The sequence below is a fragment of the Phoenix dactylifera genome, chromosome 5, assembly GCF_009389715.1.
Source record: "Phoenix dactylifera cultivar Barhee BC4 chromosome 5, palm_55x_up_171113_PBpolish2nd_filt_p, whole genome shotgun sequence".
In the NCBI taxonomy this organism is placed as follows: Eukaryota; Viridiplantae; Streptophyta; class Magnoliopsida; order Arecales; family Arecaceae; genus Phoenix; species Phoenix dactylifera.
Window position 1 is genome coordinate 11,026,473 of NC_052396.1, and position 17,819 is coordinate 11,044,291.

Genomic DNA, 17,819 nt, shown 5'->3' on the forward strand with positions numbered 1-17,819 from the left:
CATGCCGTGCCGTGGTAGAAGCGGTCGTGGAGGTCGAGGGGGAGGAGGACGGGGACGCAGCGGAAGTCGCGGCGGAGGCGGGCGGCGACGGCGTCATGGTGGGCGGGGTCGAGGCCATCGGGGAGGCCGCAGAGGGTGCCGACGTGGAGGACCTCGACGCCGGCGGGGAGGCCGAAGTGGAACTGGAGGACGAGGGCGTCGGGATCGTAGGAAAAGGACCAGTCGGAGGGAGCGGCAGAGTCGAGGGTCGCGCAGATGGGGAGGTGGTGCGAAACAATGATCCGGCGCTGCGGCGGCCGCAGCGACGGCGAGGCCGGCGGGGAGTCGGCGGCGCCGATGGTGGAGAGTATGCACGGATCCGCCATGACACGAGGGAGGCGGGACGGGTGGCGGGGCAATGACAGGAAGTCCGAGTCGGCGGCGACCAAGTTCAGAAGGTTCGCTGAGGACCTAGAAGGCATCTCCTCGTCTCCTAAACATCGTCCTTTTCTTCTTCTTCTCCTTCTTCTATTCCTTTTCCTTTTGTTTGGGGATTAGGTTTAGGGTGAGGGTTAGGGTTTGGCTATCGATGGGTGTTGCAAAGGAGGAGGAGGAAGGAGAAAGCAGGGTTCATTTGGTGGGGTCTTCTTTAACTCGGTCTCCTTCTACTTGCTTCTCTCTGGGGATTGGAGAAACGGAAGGCAAGGATAACCGGAGGAGAAGTCTCGGCTTTCCTCCTCCTTTTTGGTCCTCCGGACGGAACCGCGCTCGTCGTGGGCCGTGCCGTGCTTGGCCCACGAATCGTGCCAGCCTAGGCCCTTATGGGTCGTGCCGGGCTCGGTCCGCGGGCCAGAAATTCTTAACCCAGCCTGGCCCCCTTTTATGAGTCGTGCCTAGCACGGCCCGTTACTGTAGCACCTGCTTCGTGCCGGGCCGTGCCGGGCCATGGGCGGCTCGGCCCAATGCCCACCTCTAGTTCCAAGACACTAAAGACTTTGCTTAGGGTGATCAAGGAAATGGTCAACACAAGCTATGCAAAAATTGACTAAAGATAGTGAAGGATAAACCAAGGTTAATAAATATGAGTATCACTTTAGTAGTTGATAGATCTTGATGATCATTTACTGGTTAGAAGGTAATTGGCATCGATTACTAGAACCACAAGGAGTGGAGGCTAGATGGGTGAAGCAATTGTCGGAGTGGACAATTATTGTATTTGAGAGTAGTTATTATGCATTAGTAAAAATAGTGGAATTGTACTCTGTAAAAGATTCTCCTTTGATAATCAATTCAATCACATTACTTTATCCTATTTTTGTACCCTAGGAGTAGGTGTAACTTAAATTTTCTACTATAGCCCAGTGCTACAACTTTACTATAGCCCAACGCTACACCATTTCTGTAGCACAGTGCTACACCCTTAATGTAGCCCGGCCGTACATCTCTACCATAGACTAAAACTATACCCTTATTTAAGTCCATCTTCTTCAAATGATAGTATGACGGTGGCGAAAGTCCATGAAGATCAAGGTATCTAGATCCACACTATTCTCTAACGTTCCTTCAATTAAAATCTTTTTGCCTAGTCCTATGCGATGACGCACCCATGTGTGTATCTATCTCTTGCCCAAACAAGCTTGGTGATATGGTTTTTGATAATGAACCGAGTTTCTTGAAATCTCTTGTTCTCTAAATCATCTAGATCAGGACGGAAAGTGCGACAACATGCTACCCCTCCACTCACATCTTAAGTACTTGTAAGATGGGTGCTATTAATTAGTTTTGTCATTTGTCCTTGCTAATGTGTGACATATAGGCTGCTATTGTCATGTATTGTAGGTAGTTCGACCATCTCTCCTATCCATAGATAGTGGTAATTACTGGTCAACCACCATCCTTGAATTCTAGTCCTCTAAGATCTTGTCCTGGACTAATAACTCTTGTCTCCTCGATTTACGGTCACTTAACTTGAACCCATCTATTCTTCCAACACGTCCTCCTCCTTTTTAACCTAGTCTTGAGCCTCGCATGAGTTCCACCCACTTCCGCCACGTCCTTCTTTTTTCTAAACCCTACCGTCGATCCTATCCCTCTTATCCATCTAATCTGGTTCTAAGCCTCATGCACTTTTACCATCTCCTTCTTTTCGTATATCTCCTTCTTCTTCTCTCTAAACATCGCTTTCGTCCCTATCGCTTCTCTCTATCTAATCTACTCGGGCCCCACACACTCTTACTATCTCCTCCTCTTCCAGCACCCCGTCCTCTTCATATAAACTAATTTTTACAAAGCTATTTCAGTTTTAAATCTTAGGAAATCATTATATGATGAAATCTCGTGAGTCTAAATAAACGAACATGACAACAGGATCATATTCAACTAATTAACTAAATTTAAGAACTAGTTTGAAATATTTTTAAACTTAAAGGACACCCAGCGAAACTGATATTAGAATGAGGTGGGAGCGGTTAAGCAATTTTTCCAAAATTCTAAGGTAGCTACTTCTACTTGCGTGCCTGATAATTATATGTATTCTATCTATTCTAAAATTATTTTTAGAAAAAAATAAAATTATAATAATACATTAAATTTTTAAATCAGTGAAAGAGCACAGGTGCTACCTTTGATGTTAATACATTGCCCGCAAAAAACAATTTCACCACGGAAGCTGAGCATTCGACAGGACAGCTGACCCTTCCTTTTCTTTTACTTTTCTCCGGCTGACGTGGGTGACAGACCCTGGCTCCCACGTCCATCAAAGCGGATTGCCTGTAAGTAAACTCCTTACAAGCTGTCCGGATCCCAAAACCACCAGCGCCAACGGATCCGTCAGTTATCTCCAGCCTCACGGAAAGGTGAGCCGTCAACCCATCGCATGGCATGCAAACGGTCCCACCACCCCCGTTGGTCGGAGGAGGTCCCACTCCCATAGGTAGTTGCCTCTTTAACGCTCACCGCCGGTCGACCTACGTCTAACTCACCGCCCCCGCACTTACTTTCTCTCTTCGCACCTTGGTTCAACTCCAAACTGAACCACCACAACGTTTAGGTAGCATTTGATGGCTTAAATAGGACCATCGCGGTGATCTTAAATTGTCAATAATTTTTATTTCAAAATAATTTAATTTTTAATAATTAAATTTTCTTAAATATCTACAAGTAACCTATTTGGTATTTTATAGAGATTCAAGATCATTCATGATATAATACCAAAATTACCCTCAATATATTCTCTAAAAAATATATCTATTAATCATATAAAATATATTATAATAAAATATTAATATATTTATTTATATACTAATTATTAATATATTCTATAAAAATATATTTATTAGTCCTATAAATTATTAATCCTACAAAATATATTAATTATTATTATAGAAATAATATTTTTATTTATACTTATAATATTTATTTTAATACCAATAATTATTTTGATTAGAAAATTAAGGCAAATTAAAGTAAGATATTAAATACTTTTATTATATAAATATAAAGTACAATAATATATGTCTACTATAATTATCATTGAATGATAATATGGTAGTAATATCATTAATAATATATTATATCATAAATATAATTATATATAATATTATTATAATATATTAATAGTATATTGATATACTAATTTCTCTATAAGATTGAGATGTATTTTTGTTTTCAATTTTTAACTTAAGATCAATGTTTTAGGATGATTTTGAATTCTGGATCTTAAAGACAGATGTTCTATCACTGGGTTGGACTGTAATTTAAAATATGGAAGTGACTTGGAATCACTATCACATAAAATCACCCTGGCACAATCATCTCCTTCATCAAAATCATTCTCCGTCTTTCGAGTTTGTTACCAAAATGCCCTTGAGTGGCTTTCTTGGTACGTTGCCTCCCGCCTCGTGGTAGAATAAGGAGAGTTTTGCCTCAACAATTTCAGCGCTGATGGTGACGTTCAAATATCAGCGATAATTCGGATAAAGGGACAGCTTCCAGGTGCGTCATCAATCTAATACCACCTTCTGATCAACATCAGACGGCTCGAAAACTCCACCATCTCGATGGAACATCAGGTCCATCCATCGGTACAGTTTGGCTCACCGGGAACGCCACCAGATTCAAAAAAAAAAAAAAAAAACGTTCAAAATATCACCGCTCCAACGGTCTGTCGATTGAGTGGTCCAGATGAACATTTGGTGGCGCCCGCATGTGATGCCACAAACAGCAAGCTCCAATGTGGTCCTCATGGCCCCATGCAGACGGCCGCATAATTTTATTCTACAATCTATTTCTTTTCACTTTTTTAAAAATTCTCCCACCCTCCCTCCCGGTCTAATATATAATTATGATAATAATTAATTTATAGAAAGCGTCAGAATCTGGTAAATCTTTGGACAGGAGAGCCAACGCCCCCTTCTCTCTCTAATTAGCGGGAGTTGGAGCTGCCTCGGTGATTCTGCTCGCGTGCTTGCTTGGTTTGGTGGAGTCGGAGCGAGCTCTCGTTTTAGTTGGTGGAATTAGAGGAGGAAGAAGAGAGGATGGCGGAAGAGGAGTCGAAGAAGGTGGAGGTGCAGGGCTCGTCGGAGACCGCACCGCCTCCGACGGAGCCCACGAAGGACGTTTCTGAGGAGAAGGCGGTGATCCCGCCGCCTTCAGAGGAGAAGGCCGACGATTCCAAAGCTCTGGCTGTCGTCGAGAGTACGACCTCTGCTCTCTGTCTGTCTGTTTGCTTGTGTTTTCGCGAGTTAAATTTTAGCTTTGGATGAAGAGTTGGAAAGATTATGTGAATTTGGGTGAAATTTTAGGATTTAAAGAGTCTTTTTCTGCGGTTTAAGTAAACGTTGTTTAATTATTTGTCTAGTTTCTGGTAACAATTTGAAGAAGATGTTTATTAATCTGTCTTTTCTTTTCTCATGGAGATGATGTAGTTTACGGAATTACCTTTTCCTGGAATAATTTGCTTTTTCTTTTTCTGTAACTTTGCCAAAAAAAATTGCTTTCTTTTTCTTCAAAAGGTGTTCTTCTATATATTGGATAAAAACTTCTTATTTACAAACGTACGAATTGAATCACTTTTCCTTTTCCTTTTGGAATAAAATTTAAACATAAGTTTCCATTTCATCCAGAGGATAATTTTGGCATTTTTATCTCTTAATCTAACCGTTTAGATCTGCAATAGAATCATAAAATATTGATTTTTAATTCAGACTTATCTTATCCCCTTCTTGCCGACAACTGGTAGTTTCTGGTGCACTTTCATGCCTGACTCGAGTATCTCGTATTATTATTACTACTACTACTGTTATTCATTCTTGATGATATTTTTTGTTGAGATTTGGAGCTGGATTCCTCCTGCAAAGCTTGTTTGGGAATTCACTACTTTATATGTGTAAATTTATAGAGTCTGTTTAATTTGATGCAAACTTCACCTTTTAATTTAATAAAAAAGAAGTTTTTTTTCTGATAATTTCTATCATAGTCAAAGGGAAGTTCTCTCCTGCGGCTTTCACGGATTGCACTACCTTTACATGGAATAAAACAATCATATGGTCCGTACCTTTTCCTTTTTTATGATTATAAATGGGATATTTTGAGGGGTAGTGCAAATTATTATGATTATGTTTGCTTTATAGCTTTGTAGTTTCTTCAGAGCCTTCTGTTTTGGCGTGAACCGCACCTACCAAACCGTGTGCATGGTCTATAAGAATATTTTAGTTTGTTTCCTGGTTCACCTTTTCCCCAACCTAAAGAATGTGATACCGTCGTCAATCATTAAGTTGGAAGATGCTAAGTCATTCACCTCTAAGATTTGTCTGATTAAATGAATCTTTGAACTAGATTTTTAGTTGATCTTCTTTCTTAGTCATTTCCATGGGCATCTGCAGAGAATTCTTTGCGCAGGAGTCTACGTAGCATCTTATTACTGGAAGGTGGGAAAAAATTTCTTGTGCTTGTTATATACAGTGCAGTACAACTGAATTCTCTGTGTTTAGTAGAGTGGAATATCATGAAAAGTGATTAAGAGTCCAGGTTTAAAGTTGCAGTCTAGATTTTGAGGCCTATTATGTTTTTTTTCCCCTCTTTTCTTCTTTGAACCATTCATTCAAGAAAGAGTGTTAGGAGACTACAATATTAAAGGATGAAAGGTCAGTAAAATGACAAAGTGTCTACTCACTACGTTAATACAATGGGTCACTTTTATTACTACCTGTACTTTATATTTTTTTGATATAAAAATGTTGGAAGGCATTGGCTTTCGGTGATTGAGGAAATGACCACTATGTTTTGAGAATCTGAAAGAAAGGCAAGCTGTCTTGGGACTTGGGTTCAATAGTTGGCATCCCTTCCCATATAACATCTGGGGAGGTCCTAGGTTCAAACTTCAAATCCAGAAGTTGGGCTTTCCACCATATTGAGAGAGAGAGAGAGAGAGGTATGGGTTTTCTCTATTGAATAGTGCAAATCATTAGATTTATGCATTTAATTTACATGGTTTAGGTCTACACTTTTACATTCATTGTCCATGCATGTCTCTATGTGCTCTCATTCTTTGCACATATGATCTTTCTTGATATACTTGGAAGGTGTTGGATTACCTATATCCCAATGGTTAATTTCCCTCAAGATGCCTCTAACATACCTATACAAGTCTCCTGAATAGTATCACCTAATATGCCAGTGTTCCCTCTACTCATAACTCGCATCAAGTTGTGAGGATCATTTCTATATAACCTTTCATGGATTTTTCATTTTGCAGTGGTTGCGGATACTCCAACAGAGAAAAGCACAGGGGGTTCGACAGAGAGAGGTAACTGTTTGGAAAATGATAAATTGAATTGGTAGTTTACTGTTCTGTATTGTCTACCTGAAAAATGAAAGGATTTCTGATTCTGGCACTTCCAGTTGCTATACTTGCAAGGCTTGAAACGGAGAAGAGAATATCTTTAATAAAGGCATGGGAGGAAAATGAAAAGGTTAAAGTTGAAAATAAGTAAGTTACTATATCTTATCATTCAAGTGGTTATAAATTATTCTCCATTTACTTATTCAGCATCAAAAAGATACATCTTGCATTCACCGCCGCCCCCCTCCCCCTTTTTCCAAAAAAAAGAAAAGAAAAGATGCATCTTGCAGTGGAAATCCAGATAACTGAAAAGCTATAACATATATGGGTTCTTCTTTTAAGGCTTTATATAATCGCTACAGCGTAGCTCCATTAACTTCTTACCTATTAAACCAATAGATGAATGGCTCTTGAATGCTTTTTCAAATAGCATTATGAAATATTGGGAAGTTACTATGTCAAATTGGCTGGGTCTTGATATAGACCAATTGGTCATATTAGGTTCGGAACTGCGCCATGCCGGTTTGGATGAACTTGAGAGTAAGAATCCCCTCCCAAAAGGCTAGCAGGTTTGGGGATAATCCTTGAGATGAACTGGAATACATTCATCCAATTTCAAAAAATTGCCCTGGTACCTTTTTGTCTCCCTCTCTAAATGCTTGTGAAAACCCTGTCTCTCCCCACCAACCCATCCCATTTCTTGCTATGCCTACCTTTCCTGTAAGCTAGCCATCTTTGTTTTGTCAGGGACATCATCTTCGCTGGCATCAAGGATGTGTGGTCAATGATCATTGAAAATGATATACTGCAGGTTCTTTTCAGGCAAAAAAGGTGGTATAGTGCAGGTTTTATTTTGTTGGTCGATACTGAAGTGTGTCTTAAGGGTGTTCCATGCTTCTGGCATGCCTTGCAACTAATGAAAATAAAAATTGTAAAGCCCTACAAATTTAAATGGATCAGATAGTTCAGCAATATAGAGGGTTCTAGTATTTGAGGTGAGTATCACAAAAAATATCTTGCTAAGTTGAATATGTTGAAACTAGAAATCAAGTTTATATGAGCAATGTTCAGGAAAATGTAAACCGAGATGGAAAACTTATTAAAATGGTACAGCCTTCTGCAAGAAATATGGATTTCTCACTAGGAGAGGGACTTGGATCAATCTTGAAATACCTAAAGAGGAGGGACAACCTAATGCCACCTAGATGAGTAGGGATGTGAAAAAGTTTGTGCTAGGTGGAGGAGGTCCTTATAAATTGGTGAAGAAGGATTTTTTAAAGCCAAGCCAGTTATGGGAACTTGTCTAGTTAATTGTGCTAAAGAATTTTTTTCTCAAAAAATTGTGATAGAAAAAGTTACCTTGTGGCATTTAACATGTCTCCAAGCATAGAAATTAATAAGTATCATACATTATAAGCCACTTATTGGGAACTTCTCTAGTTAGTTATGCTAAAGATTTTTTTCTCAAAAAATAGTAAAAGAGTTGCATAGTGGTGTTTAAAATGGCTCCAAGCACAGGGGTTTATAAGTATCATACAATAGGTTAGACATGTCAAGAAATGATTGAGAACCATGCTTAGAGCCTTTACATGTAGAATCATCTTAAGACATTTCTTCAGATTTTGGTTAAAATTCACAAAGCACATTAAATAGTGTCTCTTCTATCAGCTATCCTTATCTAAAGTGACAGATGCTTTTAAGCTGATATTTGCAGAACTGCATTTTTTTTAATTAGCAATCTATGTGCCCTGAAAATGAGATAAACATAAGTTGACTCACCAGTCACCACTATTAGTTCTTTGTTCTGCTGATTGTCCGACACTTAGGTTTTTTCAAGTTTAAATATCTGTCGTAAGATGCTCTAGGTTGATGAAAATTTTATCAACTTTGTGTAATAGCACTGTAGGGTTTTTCTTAGAGTAGTGCATTATCTCTTTTCATCTTAGTGAATGATTGTGGAACATATATTGTTTCCTTTACCATTCGTATCTATCTATCTATCTATATATATATATATATATATATATATATATATATCAGTTTTCAAGTTAAAATTAGGTTCCGACAATGTCAAACAGGGCTGTGAAGCAGATGTCATCTATTACTGCATGGGAGAACTCAAAGATGGCAGCTATGGAAGCTGAGCTGAAAGCGAAAGAGGTAATCAATTTCTTGTTCTGTTTATTCTACAAGAAAAGTTTTGAGCCTTGTAGTTCCAGTCTACCCAACTCCTTAAATACTCGTAGTCATCTGAGATTAACACAGTGGCCACAACAAGAGCAAAAAACAGGCTGTTATTAATTTAAAGTCAGCCAAATAAATAGACCTCAATAAGGCATTAATTTTAGAAGTGATGCCAAGTAGTTGAATCGATATTTGTTTCTTATTCTTGTTAAAGGAAGGCATTAGCTGGAACAAATCATCTCTTAAGACTAAAACTCCATTTTGAAGATGGAATAATGAGAAACCAGGAACCTGAAGAATTGGGAAAAAATTTAAGAATATCAGGTGTCCTTATGCTATACCGGTGCATATTGAGTATACGATATTGTATCAGTACTAAATCGGTATGCTGAACCAACTTTTGTACCGGCTGGTTTAACATTATACCAAGAATGGTAACAGTATAGAGTTTGGTACCAAGATTGCAAACCTCACTCCTAACATGTTTTTAGACAAAATAAGAAATAGAGTAATGTCGAGATTGCAACTCTGCCAAAACAAATTGACAGTCAGTGTAGTCAAAAATAATTCAACAGTTTGCTAGATCATCCTCAAATAAATGTTACATCGTTTTTAGTTGAAAAGTCTATTATATGCATTCAAACATTATGAATTTTATGCATCAAATATTCCAGAGGAACAAACTTGAATCTCTGCATGAAATATAAAGAACTACTAATTTTATCATACTTAATAGTAGGAATCATTTTTCTTAGAAACAAAAGTAGAAATCTTTATCATTCAGTTTTTAAGTCATTTCTAAATTTCAAGAAGCATGAGCCAAGCTGAACACAGGACTGGATTTCTCTTGGGTTGTTCTGGTTCTTGAGATCCCATCAATGGGCTCACATTTTAAGGGTGTCTTATATTATGTTGGAGTGAAATGGCTCGCTATGTCCTCAAATTCGAACTATGACTGAGTTATAATTGTACCTCATATCCATCTGTCCTTTGATTCATATTATAGCTCGTCCATTATCCATAAGACTTATTCTTGTTTGTGCTCCTAAACATGAATGTGATGCCTTTGGATCTAGATGCTTGATTACTAACGGTATAAATGGTATTCTCATCAAAAAATAGCATCTGATGAAGAAGCAAAATGAAAATGAACTTGCTCCCCGTTGTAGTATATAGTGTGTTTCTTTCCCATGGTAGGAAAGCATAATTGACCTAAGAACTTAAATAGGTCTCCAGCATCTGCATGGTAATGTAACTTGGATAACTTCTTTTGCCTACTGTTTTAGAGAGCCCGCAACCGATGCTTTTCTAATGTGAGCAGGAAGAATTAGAAAAAATGAAGGCGGAATATGCAGAAAAAATGAAAAACAAGGTGGCCATGATTCACAAGGCAGCAGAAGAGAAGAGAGCATATGTTGAGGCTAAGCGTGGCGAAGACATCCTGAAGGCAGAGGAAACGGCTGCGAAATACCGGTCCAAAGGGCTTGCTCCAAAGAAGATTTTTGGGTGCTTTGGGGCCTAGGATCCGGCTAGAAAGAGGGGATTTGATGGTACAATCCAGCTCTGATCTGTTTGTTTCTTTCTATGTTTTTGTCTGTGGGTTGTGTTGATTTAGCTAAAACTTTGATGGGAAATTCCAGCGTCTGGTGTGTGAAGGGTCATGTTCTTGTATATAGTTCTAATCTACAAGAACGAAAATTTGGTTCTGTACATTAGTATTCTTTTTAGTTTGTGGAAAAAGTGAAAAAATACATTCATGTGTGCATTTAACACCACATTAAATTATTTGCTAGTGTTGAAATCCTTATATGTTGATATGCATATATTTATACAAAAGATATTGAGATGTACGAAGGACTGATGAAGTAAAACTTGTTAGTTTACAGAAGAATGGTGCTAAGAAGCAGCAATGGAAGTAAGACTCCGGTAGTTAGGTAGCTTCTGGTGGATTCTTGACAGGCTACCAACCAATAAACTGGGATTTCACTACCGTAAACGGATGGATGTGTGTGAGGTCATGCAGTTGTTACAATGATATCATCTGCAGTATTCAGCATCAATGCGCATCAAACATCGGAGAGTTGTTGAGTTGCTATCGTTACAATTAGTTGGAGAACATCAATTTATTGCGCACTATACATCTTTAGTAGAACATTTGATTAGACAATTTAATAAGAATTAACTTTTTTTTTTTTAATAGATAGGATGAATTATACAAATTTTGTATAAATATATCCAACAAACTCGGAAAATAAAATATCTCGAAAGGAGGATGGTATGGTTGCGCAATCAGCCCACAACACATCGCCAGGTTCATTTGCCACAAAAGATGCAACTCAATCCGGAGCTCTGTTGGCCTCACTATGTAATCAATTACAAACCGCTAAATATCTTAAAGCAAGGGGAGTTTGTCCGCAACCCCGGTTTGCCTCCGAATCTAACCAATCACGGTAGCTGAGTCACCCTTCAGATGGATGAAATCAGCCCGTAAATAGAGTATTGCATAACTAATGCCTGCCCATGCAACTCTCAACTCGGCTCTAGGAGCGATAGTGTCATAAATCTGACTCCATCCTGCACCGCAGGAAGAAGACCCGTGGAGAAAATTGCACTTTAGCTTCAAATTAAGTATATTTTAGTTTTTCTTTTTAAAAGTAATTTTGACAACACATTTGGAAAGGCTATGTCAAATCTCGACCCTTGGTAAGGATCCGCAAGGCTTGCAAATTACGATCTCATTTTATCAGTGTTTTTCTTATCCACTCCCTTTCAGAAACAGCTCGCTGCTTAGGTACCAGTTTTAAGTCGGAAATTGGGGGTCAAAAACTCGTGGTGGTGGTTCGTCTACCTGCTTACATAAAACAACAAAAATGATGGCAATACTAACAGACATATACACTTAAGGCATGTAGAATATGAGGCTGTTGAAACTGAAGTTGTCCAAAAGATGATGTTAAATAGAACTTAATGATAATACTAACAGGCATGGAGGGTCTCACCCTAATCTCCCCAACAAAATTAAACTTAAATTTGAATTAATGGTAGGTTTCTTTTCCCCCGGTTTCCAGCAATCCATTTGGAGCTTCATGTTGTTGCAGCAAAGCTCTTGTTTAGGCATGAACGATGAAGAATTTGACATATGTTAAGTGAGGCTTCCATTGTTGTTACCTCAATGAGGCCCATACATGGTTTTGGATGCATAAGTATACATGTATAAAACCATTCTTTGGTGGCTAAATTTAATGACAGCAGGTGAAATATAAGCATACCTCATCCTCAAGCTAGTTTTCCTTCAACAGCTTCTTCCTCATATATCATTTGTTTTAAAATTCAGAGACTTGTTTTATTTTAGAAAGCAAAACTTATAAAATGTTGTGATGAGTTATTGGATATTTAAAAGTAATGAAACTTGTGATGATACGTATTCACAAAGTGCACATTCACATGCAATTGGCCACGGAGAAACATATACAATTAATTTGAAAAGTGAAAATGGTGAAAAGTTGCCGTAAGTTTTGAAATATTTTATACAGTTCAAAAATATTGACTGTTTATTCATGTAAAAGCACGAAGGAAGCAACAAAACTAGATAATATCAAAATATATTATTACGTCCACCAACAGATAGCATTATTAGTTTCTAAGCCTCGACTGTTCTTTGGTACGTCGTGAATAATTGATAAAAAAAAAATCATGAATCATAAATTGACTCTTGATAAGTTGATTGCTTGAGAGTACTTAGAAAATAATCTGGCTAGTTGAAATATATATATATATATATATATATATATATATATATATATATATATATATATATATATATATATATATATATATATGTGAGGCCCAATAGTTCCACATCAGAAAGACTCGTTCCAGAGCTTGGGCATATAAGGCGGGTGACTCCAAATCTTGCAGACGCGTTTTGGGAGGAAAACAAAACCGGGGAGGGGTGAAGGACGCTTGCGTGAAGCCCCAGAACCGGACAATATCTGGCAGGGGAGCCCCGTGTTCCCCCCTCATGTGGCCCCCACGTGGGCACTAGGTGCCTCACGTGCCTCGCAGAGGTGGGGGCGTGACATTTGGTATCAGAGCCGAGGACGACTCTTGTCCGATAGTGGGAAGGGTGTGAGGCCCAATAGTCCCACATCGGAAAGACTCGTTCCAGAGCCTGGGCATATAAGGCGGGTGACTCCAAATCCTGCAGACGCGTTTTGGAAGGAAAACAAAACCGGGGAGGGGTGAAGGACGCTTGCGTGAAGCCCCAGAACCGGACAATATCTGGCAGGGGAGCCTCGTGTTCCCCCCTCATGTGGCCCCCACGTGGGCACTAGGTGCCTCACGTGCCTCGCAGAGGCGGGGGCGTGACATTTGGTGTGAGGCCCAATAGTCCCACATCGGAAAGACTCGTTCCAGAGCCTGGGCATATGAGGCGGGTGTCTCCAAATCCTGCAGACGCGTTTTGGGTGAAAAACAAAACCGGAGAGGGGTGAAGGACGTTGGCGTGAAGCCCCATGTTCTCCCCTCATATGGCCCCCACGTGGGCACTAGGTGCCTCACGTGCCTCGCAGAGGCGGGGGCGTGACATTTTGGTATTAGAGCCGAGGATGGCTCTTGTCCGATGGTGGGAAGGGTGTGAGGCCCAATAGTCTCACATCGGAAAGATTCGTTCCAGAGTGTGGGCATATGAGGCGGGTGTCTCCAAATCCTGCGGACGCGTTTTGGGTGGAAAACAAAACCGGGGAGGAGTGAAGGACGTTTGCGTGAAGCCCCAGAACCGGACAATATCTGGCAGGGGAGCCCCATGTTCTCCCCTCATATGGCCCCCACGTGGGCACTAGGTGCCTCACGTGCCTCGCAGAGGCGGGGGCGTGACAATATATATATATATATATATATATATATATATATATATATATATATATATATATATATATATATATATATATATATATATATATATATATTAATGGAGTATTTTTCTGTGATATGAAGGAAATGGGAGGAGACGTTGGGAGAAAGGGCAACGGAAAACTATCATGGGTTAAATCTTACGGTAGAAGTGGTCATTGATTGGGCTGGACTTCCCTGATAGGCCTCTTACGGTACCTTGAGTGGGCCTCTTAGACGAAAGGCACTTATCCAGGGTAGGCTCTTTGTTGGTGACGCAATTTAATAAGCCTCAAGAATGGTTTTCTTAGGGCCAACATCATTTTGGGTGTAAGTAGAGTAAGACAATCTTACATAATACATGGTATTGGCATTAAGGAATGTACACGGAATCAAGTTATACTCTCAAGGAACTGGTGAAAATAATTTCTCTCACTGTTTTACATAAATTTATATTTAGATTTCTATTATTTGTATATTTATGATAAATATGATATATGATACTTAGATAGCATTAGGTTGGCCCTGAATGAACTTGAATGCTCTTCACCAACTTTCTCAATAATGGAGGATGTGATCTTTTAGTTCTTATTGAATGCACTTGAATATTATTTTTTTTTTGTGAACTCATTTTCTTTCTTTTCAAAAGACTTTTTTTTTTTTTTTGTTTTGATCCTCAATCACTTCTCTTATCTTCCTTTTGGTGTTTCTATGCATTTATACAACCGTAGAGTGGTTGGAAGATATTCCAGTCATTAGAGAGGCTGAAAGAGCCATTGTGAAACAACAATGGTCTTTCTAATTTACAGAAAATTAGTCATTACTATTGTCAAGCGCAAACGGGTCGACTCGATTTCTTTAAGAGTCGACTATTGATCTTTAGGGGTCGACTCGCGATCTTCGAAGAACGACTCGAAATAATTGTTGTTTTTACTATGCTCTTTTACCTGTGGTCATTGTACGATCGACTCTTTTGGTTTAGGGGTTGACTCGTCCTTTAATAGCAGTTGACTCATTATCTTTAAGGATCAACTCGTCAATAAGCTATTTTTTACTACTTTTTGTTTTTTGTGTATGGCCATTTAGGGGCCAACTCGTTTGCTTCTGGGTTGACTCTTATTCAGCTGGAATCAGCTCGTGATCATCATGGGTCGACTCATTAACATGTCATTTTTTACTGATTTCTATCTTGTGTTTGTGACCATTCGGGGTTGATTCGTTTGCTTTTGAAGTCGACTCTTGTTCAACTAGAGTCGAATCGTGAACTTCATGGGTTGACTTGTCAATAAGCTTGATAGAGGGAAAAATGGATCGTCCAGCCCACAACTAAAAGGCCGCCTAGTTTCGGCCCAGTAAACACCAATGACAGACGATTGAATCTTCACTTCGGCCCAGGGCCAGCTCGTTCTTGGAACTCCGTCGAAAGCTCTACCAACTCCAGACATTTGCCGACTCCCCCGACCAAGCACGGGATACCTCCAGACAATCGTCGGCCCGTTCCGACCAAGCTCGGGGCGCTGACCCTAGCAATACGCTCCGACTCTCGTGCTCGGGGCACTCCATCGAGCATATTTCGGAATCCGGGAACCCGAGCTACTCCTAGCACCCGCCGAGCCGACTTCATCAAATGCATGATGCGACTACTTAACGAGCTCGGCCTTGCCAATGACCATACCCATGTACGGGCCTATGCCCACCTACGTGGCCGTACTTGACCACACTATCGTCTCATGTCTCCATAACCGGCCAACAGCAGTCAGACGGCACCTTGACTACTCCGGCCATACCCTGTCGTGACTGTCAACATCCTACCATTCTCAAGAACGGGTTGTACTGCACGTCACCAGCCAACCTGAGCTGTGCACCATCCGGCTCAGAGCCACGGCCCCTCATGATGAGGACTGACAGTACCTCCGCCACCTAGGCCACTCCACCGAGGCTATAAATAGCTCGGTCAGGTAATTTCTAGGGGACCTTTTTGGCTAGACCAAATTTATCCACTCTAACTTGATCGTCGGAGGGCCCTTACCGGAAAACACCGTTGAGGCTTTGTGCAGGACTGCGGCCGTCGCGCAGGAGTTGGATTCCATCTTCCCCTTTCAACCATCGGTGACTCCCTCGGCTCCACCGACGTGGTCACCCTCGGGCCAAATTTGAACCACAACAAAGCTGAATTTTATTGCTCTTTGTCTTTCTTCTGAGTCTATTTTGGGGTCAACTTATTTGATAGATGTCAACTCGTAAAGGCGTATTAGTCTATATCAGTGTGCCAGGGTCGACTTGTTATATTCTAGGGTCAACTCTTGAGATAGCCTAAGTTGAAATTTGTTGTAATTGCATGTGAACATCCAAGGGTCGTTTCAAGGTGTTCTTGGAGTCGATTCTTTTTGTATAGAGCTTTAGATAGTTAAGTTTCATTTCTCCATATTGAGAGTTATAGAAAGATTTTTTTCTTGACTTCCTACAAGCATTTTAGTACTCTCTAAACAACTGATTAGTAAACTTTCTACTCAATTATTTTGTATCATCAAAATCAAACATTTTGGGTTAACAAAATTTATGATAAAAATTATTTTTGTTGGTAATTATTTTTGCAGGTGGCTACTATGGTTACTTGTATAGCATACCATATATGGCTATCCAGGAATGCATGGACGTTTGGTGAGAGTTGCCCCCACCAAGGTTCGTTGCTGAGAGGGCCCAGAGCCAGGCAGCTGAGATGACTCAATCACATCTGTTGAATGGTACCTTGATAACTCAGGACATCTGGGGCTCCTATCTTGCTCCTAGAGCGTCTCGCCTGGTATTCTTTACCTGGGAGCCCCCACCCCCAAGCTTTCTCAAGATTAATTTTGACAGATGTGTACTAGATGGCGATAGTAGGGGAGGAGCGGGCGTCGTCATTAGGGGTAAAGACTTCAGGGTGGTTGCGGCTGGTGGTTGTCAGATTTTCGATACCTCTATCCCAGAGGCGGAGTTGAGGGTTGCTTGGACCGACTTAAGGTATGCCTAGTGCATGTTGTAGACCAATACCTTAGTATTGGAGGGTGACTCGGCTACTGTCATTGGATGGATCTAGCAAAGTGTGGGAGGAGTGGGTGATTACAATCCTCTCCTTAGGGATATTCGGGGGATGGTGAGGGGTGGGATGGCCCTGTAGGCCAAACATGTATATCGAGAGGCCAACGGGGCAGCAGATTGGATAGCTTTCTATGTGGCTAACCACTTTGGGGAGATCCCATGGCTGGGGGAAAGGGAACTACCCGGTGCATTTCGGGATTTGTTATCTTTTGACTTTTTTGGATGTATTCATACCCGCTATGTGTGATACATCCGTTTTAGCAAAAAAAAAATTATCTATTAACTTTTAGCAAAGATAATATTTCATAGTTAAATATATCTTTATTGGCAATATATAATTTTGTTGCATAATACTAATTATTTGGAATTTGTCATTTATACATCATTGTATAACTCCCACGAGAGAATAGTTTTGGTTGCAAATTAATTATATGATTTAGCAATGATAGTGTTTCCTCATTAAATATATATTTATTAGAAACATATATAGTTTTGTTGCAAAATATTAACTTTTTAATGATGTAATGGATCTTGTCACATATACATGTTTTATACCTAATAATTTTTTATGTCAATTTTTTATGGTTTAACTTTGTCATAAATTATGCAAAATAATTTTGATTTTCTACAACAATAATATTTCATTGCTAAATATGTGATTGATTCTTTTTCAAATATATGTACTTCAAGATATTTTTTTACTAGTTAATATTACATATATCCAATATCTTTTAGATGTAACAGTTATACATTGATATTATATGCTTTTGATGTATTTAAAATATTTTAATAATTTAAATATGCCATTTACAACTTCATTCAACTACAATCTATTTGAAAATAG

General features: G+C 39.6%; 1 protein-coding gene across 2 annotated transcripts; it reads left to right on the top strand.

The window, feature by feature from the left end:
• The first annotated feature begins 4,330 nt into the window (after positions 1 to 4,330).
• Positions 4,331 to 10,796, top strand: LOC120103708 (remorin-like). 2 transcript variants are annotated; one of them, XM_039126792.1, is made up of 6 exons: positions 4,341 to 4,674; positions 5,862 to 5,906; positions 6,734 to 6,784; positions 6,880 to 6,967; positions 8,899 to 8,980; positions 10,326 to 10,796. In XM_039126792.1, exons 1-6 carry the CDS (start codon positions 4,515 to 4,517, stop codon positions 10,524 to 10,526), a joined length of 627 nt encoding a protein of 208 aa, XP_038982720.1. In that variant the 5' UTR covers positions 4,341 to 4,514; the 3' UTR covers positions 10,527 to 10,796. The 2 variants fall into 2 exon arrangements, with proteins under 2 accessions (XP_038982721.1, XP_038982720.1); XM_039126793.1 differs by lacking the exon at positions 5,862 to 5,906 and having other exon boundaries at positions 4,331 to 4,674; positions 10,326 to 10,789.
• The last annotated feature ends 7,023 nt before the right edge of the window (positions 10,797 to 17,819 follow it).